The sequence below is a fragment of the Hippoglossus hippoglossus genome, chromosome 13 (genome assembly GCF_009819705.1).
Source record: "Hippoglossus hippoglossus isolate fHipHip1 chromosome 13, fHipHip1.pri, whole genome shotgun sequence".
NCBI classification, from domain to species: domain Eukaryota; kingdom Metazoa; phylum Chordata; class Actinopteri; order Pleuronectiformes; family Pleuronectidae; genus Hippoglossus; species Hippoglossus hippoglossus.
Genome location: NC_047163.1, coordinates 2431604 through 2450387, shown reverse-complemented (window position 1 = coordinate 2450387; position 18784 = coordinate 2431604). Strand labels below are relative to the sequence as shown.

Here is an 18784-nt window from a genome sequence, read left to right as displayed (position 1 = left end):
TAGCTTCGGCACTTTGTCCCAGCACAGAAACAAGGTTTGGTTTCTGGGACTCGGGGAATTATGGGATAACGGACGTGTTCCGTGCATGTGGGGCCTCAGTTTTACCCACAGGTCCCCAGAGGATAAACCCAGCAGGAACGACAATTGCTTCAATCTGCTGGTGCATGGGAAAGTGATTCCTCAATTACAACTATGTTTGTGCTAGTGTGCTAGTGTGCATGTGTGTGTGTGTGTGTGCGTGTGTGTGTGCGTGTGTGAAGAACTGTTCGTGAATCCAAAGCATTTCTTTTATAGGAACCTTTTATTCATAAATGTACAGTGACATATACATTCATCATAAATGACATTTGAATATTAGGCTACTGTGATAGAGATGCAGACAGTGACTGTGACACTGAGCCACAACATGGACGAGTGACGTGTGTTTTAAAAGGACCAGTTTCTCAACATGATCTACGAAGCAGCACTTTTCATTACACTTTAAGTTTTTTTATTAGTTTAACTACGAGAGCAAACTTCCTCTGATCAGAGGAAAGTAGTCGGCTGCTGACACGTCTGATCTCAGACCAGTGAAACTTAAATCTTCATCTGACTTTACAGAGAAACAGTGAAGATATTTACATCCAGTCCTAAATTCACCACCTGAAGCAGCGAAATGAGTCAGGACAGAAAACGACTTACAGCATAAAACTATGTTTTCTTAAGTTCGGCTTAGAGTAACTGAACATGTGTCGTTTACAATCTGTCTATAAAATTCACATCCTGAATTTTATAGATTGATTTGTCATCAGCTGCAGTTTCCACCACAGACGAGTGAGTCCTGCTGCTCCTCAATATAATTTCTCCCATTTTCCCCGAGTCAGTTTATCAGATTTATATCCGACTCCGCTGACAGTTAACAAGATATAAAGTGGATAGTGGCTGACACGTGTCCAGAGGAGAGGAATGTGTTCAGAGCTCGTGATAACGAGGCGACTGTGCTTCTGCTCACTGAAAGTCTTTGAGTCTGAGTTTGGACGACGGCTCCTGAGGACCAGCCTGTTGTCACGTCGAGCAGAAACGTACCAGCACTTAACGATAATGTCCACGTGCCTCCTCCAGTCTTTCATTACCTTTGACCTCAGCTGTCAATCTTCTCAAAGAAGACATTTTCTCCAACCTACATTTTCCATTCCTCCGTCCTTCTCCTCCTTTAGTCTCTACACAAAGATTTCAGGATATATTAAACCATATATAAAAAAATATCTGTATATTACATTAATGTTTGTTTCACAGCTCGCAGCGGTTGTCTGTCTTCTTGTATCGGTCCATGATGCTCAGCACGTCCTCCAGGATGGATGGACCCAGGTCCAGGTCCAAACCCGCCAAAGACTCAGAGTGGGACACATCAGGCGAGCCTGTTCGAGCGGCCGGATGAAAGGCAGCGCACGGAGACTCGCTGCGTTCGCTCCTCAGATCCTCGTTGCTCAGGCCGGCGTCAGAGTCCAGACTGAGGCCCCGGCGGACGTCCAGCGGCCCACAGGTTTCTGACATGGAGTCCTCAGAGGAGACCTCTGAGAAGGAGCCAGAGGAGGGGACGAGCCTGCGGATGGCGGGGGACAGGGAGATGTCTCGGCAGGGCTCTGATGCCAAACGTCCCACCACGCCGTTCTCACAGAGCGACAGAGTCGGGTGCTGCTGGACGTGGTTGTCTGTGTGATCGAAGCCGTTGGCCTGTCGGTGGCTCGTCTCTGTCGGCTGCTGATGGTGCTGGAGGTGGTGTTGCTGCGGGGGCAGGGAGGGAGGGGAGGGGTCGTCCAGGTGGAGGCGTGGGGGTTTGGGTGGCGCCTGTTCGTGGGAGATGAACACGGGCATGGAGATGGTGGTCTTCAGCAGGCCGGTGCAGGCGTGCTGATAATGGAAACCGTTGTAGGCGTAGTTGTGTGAGTCCTGTTTGGCAGCGAAGTCTTCGTCCAGGTGTCTCTCCACGCTGTGTGAGCGTGCGTGACCGTTTTGTGTCCGGCTCAGAGACGGCAGCATGTCCATCTTCCCCTGGAGGAAACCCAAATCTCCAAACATGCCTTGTCCTTCAGGACCCACGTGAGCACTGTGACGGACGTCGCCCAGCGGGGGGCTGATCATGTCCCCTGAGAGGACGTCACGCAGCTTCAGCCTCTTTCCTTTCTTGGGAGTCGTAGTTTTTAGGTAAATTGGCGTCTTTGCCGGCATTTTGTCTCTGAGAAGTCGACGTGAGTTGAATCAGTTTCTCCAGAGAAAAGTGTGTGTGCTTGTGTTTCGGCTCCTCGGGTTCAGAGGGTCGGACACTTGGCCGGTTCGAAGGAGTCAGTTTCTCAGGGTGATTAGAACCAAAACACTGTCAACAGCTCCACTTGAAGATCTCTTGGTTCTTTGCTGAGGGATCCAGTCTGTGGCTCCTCCCAGTGAGTACACAAGTATTTAGGTCGGTCAGTGTAGCGATAGCAACCCGGGGGTTGAGCCTCACGCTGCCATGTGACTCGGGGGAGAAGACGAAGGCCTTGACCTCAGATCAGCTCCCTCTGTCTTTTTCTCACACACAGAAAAGCCATGTCCAACGAAACACTGAGGCCTCCTCTCCTCCGAACATCAAACCCTCCTGTTCGTCAGCCGTCACACAAAAGGGATGAAGAGTGGGATCTGCTGTCGGGTCAGTCCTCCTCAGGAATGTGACATCAAAACACTGGAGATCTGTGAGGAGAAACCAGAGAGAAAACCAGAGTCAGAAAGAGACGAAGAGAGGGAGGGAGGGAGGGAGGAGAAGCGGGGGAGAGGGATGGGGTGAAGGGGTAGGGAGGAGGCCGGGGGAGAGAGGAGTGACAGCGGGGGAGATTTACAGGCGTCTTCTCAGTGAGCTGCCGGACATATGATGGAAAACACTCCAGGAATCCTGAGTGTTTGCTGGAGGGGTCTGTCCGTCCCTCCGACCTGAGGACGGGGGGGTGTCGACGCTCAGTGAATCAGTCCTGAAACATCGGACCCACATTCCCACTGCGCCTCAGCGTCGTCAGCGGAGACACAAATTACTGAAGAGGAAATTTTGGGGTTTTAAAAGCTTTGGGGCCTCGAGACTCCGCCTGTTATCACCCACAAAGTCTTAAAGTCTCTTCCCTGACACACACACTGTGAATTATGGGATGACACGCGGGTCACGTGATCCATCACCGTCCTAAATGTCACTTTGGTATTTACCAGACGTCACCTGTGCACGATGTCATCGTTCAGATCTGAGATATTCTGGCTTCATGTCTGGAAGTGGGCGGATCCATCTTTATTTACTGTCAGTAAAAACTAAAATCTGTGTAAAGAAGTTTCTCTAATTGTTCACTGAGGTTTGACAGGTTTATAAAACTTCTCCTGCAGCCTGAGTTCAGTTTCTGAAGGAGTTCTGTGACCAGTGTTAAATCTTTTATCGCTCTTGTCTGACACGTTTACATTTCAAGTGTTTTATTGAGTTCAGTTTATGTGACGGTTTGGAAAAGATTTCACGGTTTCATTTTTTACTCTTTAAACTATTTTGTCTGAAGAAATAATAATAAAATTAGCAGAAAGAGTTTCCAGCCAAAATACTTGTGTCTCGGTCACGCTGTCTGCACACAGGCGTTTGAGCAGGGAACGTTCACACACAGACACACACAGTTCACACACAGACACACACAGTTCACACACAGAGGAGCTGCACAAACACACCAACACTTTATTTATGTTTCTGAGGCTAAAGCACGAGATTTGTTGCTTAAGGTCAAATGGGAACAAAACGAGATTGTGTTTTTCATAGTGATCACAGTCGTACAGTATAAAATACTCCCTGTTGTTCAGCTCAAACTCCTTCACAGGGAATTCTCTGGAAACAACACTCACTTCCTCTGAGCTGTGACCTGAGCAATACTTCAGAGATGTGTTGCAGTTCTGTAACACAAAGTCAACCGAGTTCCACGGCTGACTCTCCAGTTAACTATGTTCCTCAAGAACACTGAGATCATCTGCAGCAAATCTATCAGAGGTTCAACAACAACAGCCTGCAGATAGAGATCAGAGGAGCTCGTTCAGTAAACGTCTTCAGGAGAAAACTTTTTAAACGGTATTTATTTCTTTGATTTCTTCTTTTACTTAAATGTCATTTTAACATGTTTTTACTTTTATCTATATTGTATGTGAAGCACTCTGAGCTGCATTTCTTGTATGAAAGGTGCAACACAAATAAAGTTTATTATTATTATTATTATAACGTCTTTATATTTTTGTATCAAGACAGATTAAGTGTGTTTTAGTCTAACTTTCAAAGTGTCCTGTATAAAGCTTCAGAAACCTCAGCAGTGGAACGATCTGCTTTTCACCATCACTGTGCTGAGGCTGCTCATATTATCATAACGTTAATAAATCATTTTAAATCAATAAGGAAGGAAGTGAAGTCAAGTGCTGATATTAGATTTCATTAAAGCTTTCGTCACATCTCAGGAACCTTTGATGCTTTTAAGACAAACTGACTTCAGAGTTGAAACAAAAGTCAAATAAGTTTTATTTTCTACTGAGTCGTCCCAGTTCAGTTCTCAGTCACTGTCCCAGCAGGATTTAACTGGGCAGCGAGTGAAGCTTCAGGTCAGCTGCTACGTGTGAGACATTTATACTGTTCATGTGTTGTAATCAGCTCAGAGAAGACACAGCTCTGTGATCAGATAAAGACGTGAACACGTCCTGGACCAAGAGATTCTCCTGCTGCTGTTTAATCTGATGATATCAGCACACGCAGCTCAGACTCCTGGACACCATCTCTAATAAAGGTCAGAAGCACGAGGACTGTGGGACTATGGACGTTTGGTGGTTTGATCCCCAGCTTCTCCAGTCCACATGCCAAAGTGTCCTTGAGCAAGATACTGAACCCACTTTGACCCTGATGGCTGTAATTCATTTAGATATGAGCCTCTATGAAGATCATATTACGTTAAATAGAGATAACGTTTCAGTTTGGGTTCAAATCAAGAGATGAGGTTCAGATAAGGGATCAGTGTGGATCACTGGGTGTTTTATTATTATTATTATTATTATTATTATTATGAGGGAGACTCCATCACAGGTTGACGTGTCAAACTGGTTCTAAAGGCCTGAACCTCAGTCTAACTTTAAATCTCTCTTTGTCTCTCACCATCATCCAAAGAGCTCCATCATCCCCGAATGGGACAGAAAACAGATTCTCTCCATCTGACGGTAGAAACGTCTCGACCACAGGTTTATTAAAGACGAGATGTAAAACAGTTCAGTCTCATTTCAGCCACTGAGACTCGTAAAAATGAGACATTAACTCATTTAACTCTCACAAAGAAAAACAATACAAACTCTATTTATGCAGCAAAGAAGTGGAACAAGTGAATCAAGCAGCCGCTGCGTTAACAAACCATCACGTCTAACGAAGGGAGGAGCGTCACTGCAGAAGCCATTACAACCCACAGAAAACCAAACAGACGATGAAATGAGACAGAGCGCGACCACAACAACACAAACGCACACAAACAGACACACACAGTGTTACAGAACCAGTCGCAACTGGTTCAGACGGGCGGAGGCAGTCAAGTTTCAACAGTGATTATTCCTCATTGATGAATTATTGACTCAGAGAATTTAAAGGTGGGGAGTTCTGCCTCTAAAGGAGTAGTTCGTCCAAATAAGGAGAAGTGAGTCATAAATCTGAGTCTCTGCCGACCCACCCCCGACCTTCCTCACCCTGAATCACAGGTTACATCTCACTTATCCACAAGTGAAAGAATTCCCTGAATGGATATTCCTCCTCTGAAAAACAGGCTGTGTCATCTGATGGGTTCCAGAAAACAGTCTAGTATCTGCTTCTCACAGATTTTCTATCATTTGTCTTATTGTGCTGCATCGTTTTATCAGAGTCAATTTAATAACTGGTTTTAATCCTCAGCATAAGGAGAAGTCACCTTGAGATCTGAGGAGCTGTGGTGGAGATTCTTTTCTAATATCAGACAAATCAATGAATGAAAACAAAGAGTATAAACTATATGATGACTTAAGATAATTGATTTTCAAAGACAGGACTTAACTTATATTCTGGTTTCCATATGATCAAAGGTTGTCGATGAGTAAAGTTGTTTTTAACTAGAAGAGAAGATGATGATTTCATTTAGAAACAGAAGCACTATGAGGCCAAAGTTACAACATTAACCGAACTCTCCTGTTTTCACTCTTATGAGCCACAGAGCAACATTTAAATTTCTTTACATTATCAGAGAAATGTAATTTGTGTGGACTGGTGCAGGAGAGACACAAACCTCAGCCGAGTGATGAGGTGCAGATTGTTCTTTAATTTCATATGTGACCAAACACACTCACACCGTTTAAACAGACATTCAGGTATTTATATCTACCAGGTCTGTTTATTCACTTTATACTGGATTATTCTCTTTAGTATGTGTGTGTGTGTGTGTGTGTGTGTGTGTGTGTGTGTGTGTGTGTGTGTGTGTGTGTGTGTGTGTGTGTTTCTATTTGAAGGTGTGACTCTGTTTCAGCTTCTTTGACCCAGTAAAGCACGTTTTGACTCGTCTGTGAAAAGTGTGACATGAATAAACTTTACTTACTGACACACTCACATTCAGGGCTGTGTACTAGTTTATATGAGCTGGATCACAAATACTAGAGCTACACAAACAGTCTGTAAAAGATTTTGATTCATTGTGAATTTTACATTTCTATCTCAATTAAACAATAAGAGATCAGACAGATTTCCAGAACCCAACAACCAACCAACATTTACTTCTTGGAGACACAACTACCTTTACCCTCAACACAACCTTACCCAGAACCTCATGCTAACCTTAAAATATGTCCTCATTTTTAATACACACACACACACACACAATGTATTCATATACATTGTCCTATTGGCTCTATATTGGAAGCTTCCAGCATCAATGTTTTCTTATCTTCTAGCCATTAAAATTCCTCGATCTGATCTGTTTGTCAGTCACACACAAAATGAATCTGTACTTTCATCACTAAAGCTCCCCCCCATAACATTAAAGTATCATTAACCTAAACACAAGCGACCTTTAACCGCAGATCTAAACTCTCCAACAGAAGAAGAGAAGAACAAACAGAAACATGTCACTTCCCACACATGTGAACGTAATAAAGAAGGAAGCGGCTTCTCGGCGTCTGTGCATCACCTTCCTGGAAACTGGGATTTGGGACATTGCAGATGATGCAATCAGCCACAGACTGAGGCTGCAGAGGGAACATCTGTTTCTGCTCTCAGGCTCCGTTCACTGCAGAGGACAGAGGAGCAGTCACCCACCAGCCACGACTGTCATCTCCTGCAGGAGCGACGAGCTGGAGGGAGCACGCCTGAACGCACCGGGGCTGCTTCCCCTCCATTGTTATCATCCCCACGGCCTCTTGCGTCATGTGTGAGTGTGCACAGCGGGCGACAGCGGACCAACAAGTCGTGTGTTTGTCTGCTAATCCGCTTGTTTTGACCATGAATGTAAAGCTGCTTGTGTTTGTCCTGTAGATGATTTGACTGATTATCTCCCTGTGAGGATTCATAACACAACACATCTACGATTCTGTGTCTGCTGAAGTTAACGAGGAGCGTAAAGTGTGTTCAGATCCTTTCTGTCCAACGTGAGCTCGGCATTAACACAATAAACAGCCAGTACAGACATTAACAAGCTGTGGTGCATCTCTAACACGGTGTTGAAATAAAAGAAAGTGATCGACTATAAAACAAACCACAACGGATGCAGAAAGAGCAGAAGACAGAGAGTTGAAGAGTTGAAGAGTGACTCAAAGTACAGAGGTTAACTCCCTCTCTCCCTGTGTGTGTTGTGTAACAGCAGCTCTGAGATCAGCCCTGTCCTCTCGGAGACTGAGGAGCAAACCAAACCTTTCTTTTATGGACTGATCCACAATATCATCATAATAAACCACAGGGAAAACTACAGCACATTGAATTTCAGTCTAAATAGATGAGCTCTGCTGATGGAGCCTCCCAACCCTCGGTTTTCTATGGAGGCTTTTCCAAAACACACCTACATCCCCAGTGGGTGTGCAGCTCTAAGTCGGAGCTGGTGTGTGGCAGCAGGACAGCAGCTCCCCGCTGAGAGCTGTGACCTCCTGCCACAGACAGCAGCTTAGTCCAGGAGCAGAGCAGGTAACACTCACTCCTGCAGCTCCGACTCCCTGGAGCTGCTTTCACAACATGTCCACATATTAGAACAGTTTTCTCCCAGGGGAACAACTGAGGCACAAATCAGACCATCACACTCCGGACTGGATCCCAGTAGAAACTGAACTGAAGTATTCTCACAGAGGAGCAGGAATCACTTGTGTTACAGACAAGTCAAATTGACTGAGACAAAATAAAACCCATCATGTTACTTGAAGCTGTAAAAATGTCTGAATGAGAATAAAATGTGTTTCTATTTAAATGTGTTTCTCTCCTCTGCACCACACGTTGAAACCAGAGGGAATCAGCCCAGCGTCACACAGAGGATCCTCATGTTCTCCAACACACTGGACACTTTCTCACATAATAGGAAACAATAGATCCATTCAACAGGTAGAAAGAGGCCAGCGAGCAAACAGCACCACGAACATAGAGCGACACCTTTTAAACCTGAGATATTTACCTGAAGTCCTGGTGAACAGAGGCTCAGTCCTCCGCCTCAGCAGGTAAACCTCTTAGTGTCTGATTATCACTGACGGAGAAAGTAAAGAGACAGCAGCCTCCAGCTCAGGGGGACGAGTCAGGTCCGAGGGAGTCAGTGAGAGAGTCAGTGAGAGAGTCAGGTCCGAGGGAGTCAGTGAGAGAGTCAGGTCCGAGAGAGTCAGTGAGAGAGTCAGGTCCGAGAGAGTCAGGTCTGCGCTGCTGAGCACGATGCGGATCCAGGGAGGGATTTCAAAATAAGATGTTCAGCTCTGAACACGTGCTGTGACCATGTACGAGTCTGGGAGGCAGGGTCCATCTGTAGAGTAATTATTAAATAATAAGAAATAAAGAAACGATAAAAAAACATCATAGAAAAACATGTTCTGTAACTATTGTAATATTATATATATATATTTATATATATAGTAATTATGAGTATGCCTGTCTCCGCCTGGGAGGCAGGGTCCATCTGTAGAGTGATCTCATCTTTGAAACAGAAAAATAATAAAATAATGAATTAAAATAATCAAACCTTCGTTTCCCCTGTTTTTCCCACGTTTTCTGCCATATTGAACAGTCTTTGAGTAAAATATGACTTATATATATTAACAGATAACAAGACAATTAGATTTAAGGTAAATTCACTGTTTTGTTTGGTATCAGCCCCTTTCTTTTCAAAATTAAATTTTAAAGAGTGAAAAGGTTAAGAAGTGGCTTATTTTCTACCAACACTGAAAAAGAAAACAATATTATTTCATGTGTGTCATTATTTTTTTTTCAGATACAAAGAAGTTGGGATTTATTTTGAAAGGAATAAATACAGGCTTCCTGTCCCACTCATTCCACACAGCAGAGCCCTGGATGTTTATCAAATAAACTGGTCTTACTGGTTGTTTCTTGTTTTTAAGTCAGTGGTTTGAGACGACTGATCAAACCATTAAGATAAGCTCTGATAGAGAGAGAAGATATTATTGATAAATTCCCCATTAAAGACAAATGAATTGACGATGATCACGATCATGGAGAACATCTGTCCGTCTGATCAACAGGTGTGAAGCTATAAAAGGTCAAAGGGTGAGAAATAGTATCAGGATGTAACGGACGCCAGGACGTCTCAAAGGTTAACATGTGGATCAGCTTCTGTCCACTTGTAGATCATAACCAGATTTATTGTTTTTAGGATTATTGAATTGTTAAAAGTATGATGTGCTGCTCCAGCCCTGCAGGTGAAACCAGTAAGTCATGATTCCTGACCACTGGATCCAGGCAATCAGAGAGCTGTCTTAGTGTTGATCTCTGGCTGTGGCAGACAGGCAGGGCCTGGGATTTGATAATCAGCAGACAGAAACCACTGGGTTTACTGGTTCACACACCAGTGACAGGTTTAAAAACAGATAAACAGGAGCAGGCACAGATCTGACAATAAAAAACATTAAGTGCATTCAGCGATATTTAAAACATCCATGGGAGAAGAACTAACATGAATGGAAGGGTCATGTATCTGCCTGCAGCCTCTGGTGCAGTATCTGGGACCTTGTTTTCTCCACAGACTTATAAAGTCTCTACACTCTGAGGAATAATTAGACATTTAAATGGGCTCTCAGATTTTTACTGCTGGCTCAGTCGAGACCTGCTGGAGCGTTAAGTTTGGATTCTGGTGGCCCCGGCAGGATTGGCTCTGAGCATAATTACAGAGAGTTAATGAGGATTTAACAAATGGAGAATGCAGACGTTGGCTGTTCGCAGGTCAGACTGCAGACACATCTTGTTTACAGCTCCTGCAGGATGCCTGCAAGGCAAATTAAACCCATTCCCTCTCTGCTCGTCCACTGGTGTGTGATTTGTGCTGGTCGGCAAAGAAAGACACATGGGCGTCTTTTCCGCTGAAGCAGCATCACTCAATAAAACTGCACACAAGCAGAAAGACCTCCAAACAACACTTAATGTTACTGTTAGGGTTTCGGGTTTGAGGGGAAAGATATTTCTGTCACAACTTCACGGAGAAGAGGAAAAGTCCGAGCAGTTGAAAGCTCTCCAGACTTTTCCTGTGTTTGTCTCTTTTTTTCTCTAAACTCCAAGTGCTGCTGGAATCTCGACCTCTCGTCGGGGTCCCTGGTGCAGACGAACGTTTCCAGGAGAATCACAAACGCTGCAGAGAGAACACACACACTCTTTATCTGTCTCACTCTCTGAATCGCTCTCACTCTCTGAGCGTTTGAAGCCGACTGGAATGTGTAAACTAGATAAGCAGAGAATTACACCAATTCTCTGAAAGATGTGTTACATCACACATACAGACACACACTAACACACACAGATATGACATCACCTAAGTGAATCAAGATGTAATCAGGGCAGTATGGGGTGGGTCCACATGAGGATCCATGAGACCACAATAATATCTCTAACACACACACACACTGCATGGAGGCCCCGTGGCAGGGCTCCATGCAGCCCCCCAGGTGTCGCCCCCATGCTAAGACCCCCAGAGAGTTTGGTGTTTCTCCAGCTCTCAGACACAGAGCGGGGGGGCGGAGGACCAATGTGAGGTCTGTCAAAGCTATAAAAGCAGTTTGAGGGCGAAAAGAAGAGGAAGACGTGCGAAGGTGGGAAGAAAAACTAGATTCAAAGTACAAAAATATCTCTATTCAGGTTGTTCAGCGAAGGAAAAAGAAGAAGGAACAGAAATACAGGAAGAAGGAAAAAGATTATTCTTTGTAAATATGGCAAAATGCTGATGCTGTGAACTGAAGCTGGCAAACAGAGCGACAGCCGGAGCCAATCCCTCCTCTCTCAGTGTCAGGTGATTATGCAACAGGCTCGCTCAGCCAGGTGGAATTAATCCATCCCATGACACTTGCAGTCTCATAGATTTCACAATAAAAGAGTTCAGGAAGATCTGGAAAAACCTCAGTGGTTGAGTCACTTCCTGAAAAGTTTAGTCACCTGCTGATGAAAACTTGGTTTCAAACTTAATGACTCCTGAATTTTCCCTGTACGGCAATTTTTCATAGTAAATGGCAATATTGCAATATTTGAAGATATTGTGATTTATATTGGTATGAGACATTCTAGTGGTTTGTGCATCATCAGATATATTTTCCCATAGTTCAGTTATATTTAGCTCATATTACATTGGCTTGCATTTAGTTTGAACCTTTAAATGGCGGTCGATGGATTTTGAAGGATTTCCTATCTTGTCTCTGTTTCAGATTTTATTTGAGCTTATTTTAGGAGCAGTTTCAGTGTCGTTGTCCGAATGTGTCGTTATCTGGATTATTGCTCTAAAGCTCTTAAAGATAAATCCTAAAATTGTTGTTTTAATAAATCATCTTATATGGTTTGACCTGAATAGTCCTGACCCACATGGCCCAACATGGAGCCTGCAGTGGTTCCTGGTCAGCACGAGGTTATATTTCCACCTCTGAGCAACCAGAGTCAGGATCAGTATACAACTGAGACACTGCGTGACCTCATCGCCAGGAATTCTGGGAATCTGTCAGTAAGTGACCCTCCATGTGTTTCCATTTAGAGCTGTAGAGCCTCGGGGGCGATCGACTGAAGGAAACGAGAGGCGAAAAAGACCAAAGAGAAAGAGAAGGAAGGAGGATGAGGAGAAAACAAGAACAAATCCAGAAAAGGAGAAGAGGAAAAATACTTTTAACAAGCCTGTTGGTCGTGTTTACAGCTTGTGTTTGGCCACAGAGATTCACAAATAACAGCAGCAAGAGGGAGAGAAGGAGGAAACCAGAAAAGAGGCTCAGGGAGCGATGACCTCAGAGAGAAGTGGTTTCCAGCTGTTTTCCTACATCTGAGGAACATTAAAGCATCTCTCTGTTAACTTTAATCCAACAGTAATCCCAGTGTCCACCAGCTGAATTAAAACTGAACTTCTATATGAGATCGTAGAGTGAAATTCAAACGTTATTGTATAAGACCCAATGATTTGCATTGATCAAATTGAGTCTTTCAACAACTATTGGATAGATCAGCGTTAGAAGATGAATCCTACAACCTTCGGTGAGCCCCTGACTTTCCCTCTAGCGCCACCATCTGTAGTTTTGAGTGAAACGTAGCTGCAGCATAGGTCTTAAACCCCACCTCCTCCATGTTAAGAGATGGGACATGGTCCAAACTATAAATTAAAGTCAAGTTTAAAAAAAAAGTTTGTCAAAGATGTCTTCTGTCATTTTAGGTAGTTCTAAAAAATGGTGAAATTTCATGATTGACAGGTGCGACTGAGTTGTGATCAGATGAGCGTGTATCGGAGGGAACTCGCTACTACACAATGATTACTACTGAAATGATGTCATCGGTACAAGATGGCAGCATTCATATCCAAAATATTTTGGCTTCATTTTTAGAAAATGGCCGGAAGTTGAGACATGTCCATCTTTATTTACAGTCTATGCTGTAGAACTTCATGTCTCTCGTTCTTAATAAGAGTTGTCCATAAAGTGCCATCATTATTTAAATTTTCCAATTTAGTTTATGATAATAAATGCAAAACCATTATCATCCAGCCTCAACTGCATTTGTGTTTTGAGGTAATTAGAAAATATCACCATGAAAAACTGAAATGGTAAACATGGTAAAGTTTGTAGCGACATCAGCAGTCAAGCGTTGTCCGAAAGTCCAACCAGACATTTTGACAGACATGTCATTCATACTTCAAAGCACTGTGGGAAATGAGCTATAGAAGTCAGGAACCGGACAGAAGCTGTTTTATTCTACCTTTGTAACACGATCAGTTTTGTTTTTCCACTTCAACACCAGAACGCTTTTTCATTTGTTGACATGGATCAAATTAGCCACGACAACAACCATCACAGCTTTCACAGCTTTCGGTTTTGACCCCCGAGGGAAATTCACAGTGGCCCAACTGCTACTGGGCGTCATTACAGACCGAGAGTGTAAATGCAGAGCGGCTCCATGTTTTTCCTGCAGCACTTTCCAGAGAGTGAACGGCAATGGAAAGCAAAACAATGAATGATGTAAGAGGGCCGAGGGCAAAATAACACAGGACATCGTAAATGTGTCAAAGTCGGACTCGAAATACGGAACAATTAACATAAACACTTCACGGAGGAACTGCAGAGTGCTATTACATACATGCAGTCGTATAAATGAATGTGTGTTACACAAAGGTTATGCAAACAACGTCTCTCTCTCACACTCACACACAGAAATTCACAACATCAACTTATTTAACCTCTCTCTCTCTCTCTCTCTCTCTCTCTCTCTCTCTCTCTCCCTCCCTCCCTGATCCAGGGCTGATCCTCCCTCCTCTCTGGCCTCCTTCCGTTCCCACAATCCTCTCCTTCACTCCTCCCCACTCCGATATGGTCTCCCTGCGTCTCCCCCCTCTCTCCTTCCTCAAGGCTCAGGGGTCATCCGGAGGGTCCCTGCCCGCCTGGAACAAACACACCAAAATAGACAACGGCAGAGAAAGAGAGGAAGGGAAGCGACCGGATGGACGCCATTCTCATCTGACTCTCAGAAAGAATACGAAGAAATATATTTCTGAAAACGTTGAACTTTCCCTTCAACACTTGTGTTTCAGGCATCAAGGTCAATTTGTTTCATGTTGATATCGGGGACGGGGGCTATAGGGACTGTCGTATGGTTTACAGTGCAAACATATGTGTTTACACACGTGTGTGTGATTGACATTCTAGACCTGGGAACCTTAACGGTTGAACACTAAGACAAACAAACATCCAACTCATGCCTCGTTGATTCTGGGAAGGTTCCAGTTGGACTGAGGTGTATTTGTGTGCATATGTGTGTGTTTAAGCTCGTTGAGACAGTTTAAAACCATGAGTGAGGGTCCAGAACCGGGAGCAACAGCTTCGTGGGGACCCACAAGGTAAAAGGTTAAAGTAGATGTATGGTACAAGGATGTTTGTGTGTCTGTCTGTGTCTGTGTGTGTGACACAGAGAATAAAATACTTTCAAACAACACACAAGAGAGATGAGTCCAAAGTCCTGTGCATATGTATGTATGTATGTATGTATGTATGTGTGTGTGTGTGTGTGTGTGTGTGTGTGTGTGTGTGTGTGTGTGTGTGTGTGTGTGTGTGTGTGTGTGTGTGTGTGTGTGTGTGTGTGTGTGTGTGTGTGTGTGTGTGTGTGTGTGTTTGGGCACATGCCAGCCATGGTCAGTTTTAAATTTGTCCTGTGGTTTGGATCGTTCTGCTCCACAACAGGAAGTTAAGATGTTGATGTTGGCGTCTCTGGGAACGGAGGATGACGATGCCTGACGGACAGACTCACAACCACATATTGTGTCGACGTCATTTGAAATAGTTTGCCTGCGTTTCATAGAACCGAGACTTCTGTGTGTGAGTCTTAGTCTGAAGTAAGTTTAGAGCCTTTAGATGTTTCTTATCCCCTCTGGTTCTTTCCAGACAGGCTTTTACAAATGTTTTTACTAGGTTTGTGTTCTGCTCCAGACAGAAGTTAACTGATATTCATCATCAGTGACCAGGTGATAAATAATCAAATCTTTGGAGTTTTCTCTTCTTCTGTTGTCGTGTGGGGGATGATTCAGCTGTTCCAGGCCATCCTGGTCTCGGGGATAATCCAACATTCACGTCATATTATTTACACTGGAATCACAAGCACTTGAGTGGGAATAAAATATTACGTCAGCCTCTTAGTTGTAATCCTGAGTCAGTGTTATGTGGAATTTCCGACAACTACAACGTCTCTCAACTGGTTCCAAGAACCACTGTTTCAACAAAAGAAAAAAATGGCTGCAGAGATGTTATAGATGGCAGAGACCTCTAAATAAAGTTTAATATTAACCCTAAAACAATTGAATGAGCTGATTAAAGTAGATATGGGCTCAAGTTGAAATCTTCAATTCTTTTTTAAACAAATGCTAAATGGCTGCATTTATATAACATTTTTATCTAAAAGGATTTTCATCTGCAGGAATAAGGAGTTCAGTGTTTTGCTTACGGACGCAGGAGGAAATCAAACCCACAAATCCCCCCTGTGATTAGTGGATGACCTGCTCTTCCTCCAGGGACACACCAGCTGGGAAGACACCTCTATTTAACATTATATAACATAGCTTGTTTAGATTAATTCCAGTATGATTGCAGAGGTAAGAACACACAAGTAAGGTTTTCCAGCTCTTCCCATTACTCCCAGCTCCAGTTCTTCATGGCATGATACCACAAGATTCCTCTTTTGAGATTCTGCTCCATGTTGCATGAAGCATGATACTGTATATTTTTCAGCTGCACATTCAAGCCGCCAATCTCCTGTTCTACCAAACCCCAAAGATGCTCTTTTGGATTCACATGAAACCAGCTTGAGATGATGATTCATTTGTGACGTGAAGCGTTATCCTGCTGAAACCATTAGAAGATGGTAAACTGTGGCTGTGGCATCATAACTTAGATAGACCGTGGAATTCAAACCATAATTCATTGGTATTAAGGCTCAACGCAAGCAAAACGTCATCCCCCACAACCTCACACCACCACCAGGGTTACTTTTCTATCAGTTCCAACCAGTATGACCTCTGACATCAACAAGTTGTTTCCATCCACAGAATCGCCGCTCACTCAATGTGAGCCTGCAAAGTCACTGAGATCTTATTCTGTCACCATCCTGATCTTTGATATGAACATTAACTGAAGCTCCTGACCCGGTGGAAGGATGCATTGCACTGCTCCAACATGACAGGGTGATTGGATAGATATGCAGTTCTTCCTAATAACATGTATTAGAATCATTTCTAAACACGAAGGCATTAATTCAGAGCATTTGTAACAGATTACAGGATTTGGATTAAAAACTTAATGTGCTGCAGGCACAGCATGAACTTCAGCTCCACAACCTCATAAAACCTCAGGAAATACACCCACCACATGTTTAATAAACTGAGCTTACATAACCAAAGAACAACATCACAGCAAAAACAAGCTACACAAGATTAATTATCACTATCAAAACCAAGTGATGCAACAACAGAAACAGAGAAAGAATGTTTACAGATTTTCTTAGGTTTCTCTAGTTCACGGCCATGAAAATATAACATTAACTTTCAATTCAAGGATGATTATCATCGTACAAAGGAAACAGTTGGAGGTGTGAGGACTTTCAGCCGATAGACAGACAGGCTGGCTGCAGCGGGACTGAGAATATAATGTTCTCTTCCCTATGACAGGAAAGCTCGGCATTGTTTAGTTTGTTCGCGAAGTGATTCATCGTGGAGGAGAAATGGGTGTGTCCCGCTCCGACCAATGTGGAGCATGAGGAGGAGAACAGGAGGAGATATGGAAAGAATTTGTTTTGAAGCATTAGAGTGATCAAGCCTCAAGAGAAGCACAAGAACCTGACCTGCAGTAACCCCCGCACAAACAGAAAGAGAGGGAGGGGGGACAAGAAAAAAGGAAAGGAAAGGGAAGGAAAGATGGTGTCTTCCCAAGATGACAGCGGTAATGGCTGGATGGGAACATGGAACAGGAAGTGTGTGTGCCTCGGTCTCTTGGGAGCAGCAGATTTGACAATCCCAGATCCTCAGCATCACAAAGTGGTGGGAGAAACATTGTTATCCCTGCAGAGGATGGACACTATGTTCACCAGCTGGTCTCCAACTGTGTGGGTGTTGAAAATGTGAGTTTTTCTGAGCGCTTTGGCTGAAAGCAGCTGCCTGATGAGAGCTGTTAGAATGAACCATAACCAAAGCTGTGGGCTTGAAAACCAAACCAGTGAGTTAAAGACTCTATAAAGCTCTGAGGAGCTGGTGTGAACTACAGAGTCAGAGAATAACTCTCCAAGTTATAGTATCAGCAGAAGGAAGCGTCACAACAGACATAACTAACAACAGAGCAGAGTTTTTGTTACTAGACTGTAAATAAAGATGTAAACGTCCCTTCCACTAACATGGAAGAGGCAGGGTTTATGACATATTCTGGAGCCAGTCACCAGGGGGCGATCAAGACAGATTGGCTTCACTTTTGGGAGCCATGTTGTCCATCTACATGGTTCTCATCATTAGTTAGTGAGCTAACCTCAAAGACAGAGCACACTAATAAAACTGACATGATGAAATATCAGGAAACAAAAAGGCTTTGTGCTGTCATCACTAGACTGTGTGTATTTTAGTGTTGAATTACACTAGATGCTGGTTTAAAGGGAAAAGACTGATCTGAGATGATACTTACTGTGAATGAAATTAGCCCTGGCTCACAAGTACACAAGTACACACACACACGCAGTCATTCATGTGACGTCACAAATACTCAATTGTATAAAGTAGATCTATGGGAATACACACGCACACACATGCAGCCATACTGTACATGTGATGTCACAAGTACTCAATTGTATGCAGTAGATCTGAACGAACACACACACACGCACAGTCACACACACACACACACACACACACACACACACACACACACACACACACACACACACACAGTCACTTCCAGCATGTGGATGCCACAAAGGCCCCTTTCACATGTTGAGCAGATAAATACCAACACAGTGAGATAAGTTTGTTCATCTCAACCTCAGACTGCCGATCTATTCATCAGGAACTCGGCGGCTGAAGGTCGAGGTGAACATTGTCCAGTCGTTTCTCTATCAGCGTCTCATGCAGTGAGAAAAAAATCATTTGTTCCAGTGTCGTGGGAGGTTCTGTGAAACTATGACATGACGCCCCGAGTTAGTCAAACTGAATATTCCACATACTCTCACAGAATGGATTTTATGTAGTGTGAAGAAACAGCTGGGTGGATATTGAACAGTAGAAGAAGGCAGAACAAGTAGCAGCTCAAGATCAGATCCGTAGAATCGAGAGTAAAAATCACTTTAAAGCAGAAAGTGGAGCCGCAGCAGAGAATTGACTGATATGTTGTAGATTTGTGCTCCATGAATAAGCTGCTTTTTTAGGTGCCGATCAGAAATATCAATCACTAATGCATCTGTTAAACTCAAGTTAAATATTTGTCATGATTTGCATGGTGGAATTTAAAAAGTCTTCTTTTCCCCTGAAGAGAACAGCTGATGACCCTGAGGTGTTTTGCAGACAGACGGAGGTTTTGTTATCAACCAGTCATGAATCACTCCAGAGAA

General features: G+C 43.6%; 3 protein-coding genes across 3 annotated transcripts in view; 2 read left to right on the top strand and 1 right to left on the bottom strand.

The window, feature by feature from the left end:
* Positions 1–18784, top strand: part of LOC117773272 (spectrin beta chain, non-erythrocytic 1-like) — a 750817-nt gene that overhangs the window by 173823 nt on the left and 558210 nt on the right. The window lies entirely within an intron of this gene.
* The window catches only part of si:ch211-14c7.2, a 432059-nt gene that overhangs the window by 215285 nt on the left and 197990 nt on the right, over positions 1–18784 (top strand). The window lies entirely within an intron of this gene.
* zgc:154093 (uncharacterized protein LOC777623 homolog) lies at positions 1100–8792 on the bottom strand. Its single transcript, XM_034605133.1, has 2 exons — positions 8661–8792; positions 1100–2706 (listed from the first exon to the last, which is right to left on the bottom strand). Exon 2 carries the CDS (start codon positions 2206–2208, stop codon positions 1270–1272), a length of 939 nt encoding a protein of 312 aa, XP_034461024.1. The 5' UTR covers positions 2209–2706; positions 8661–8792; the 3' UTR covers positions 1100–1269.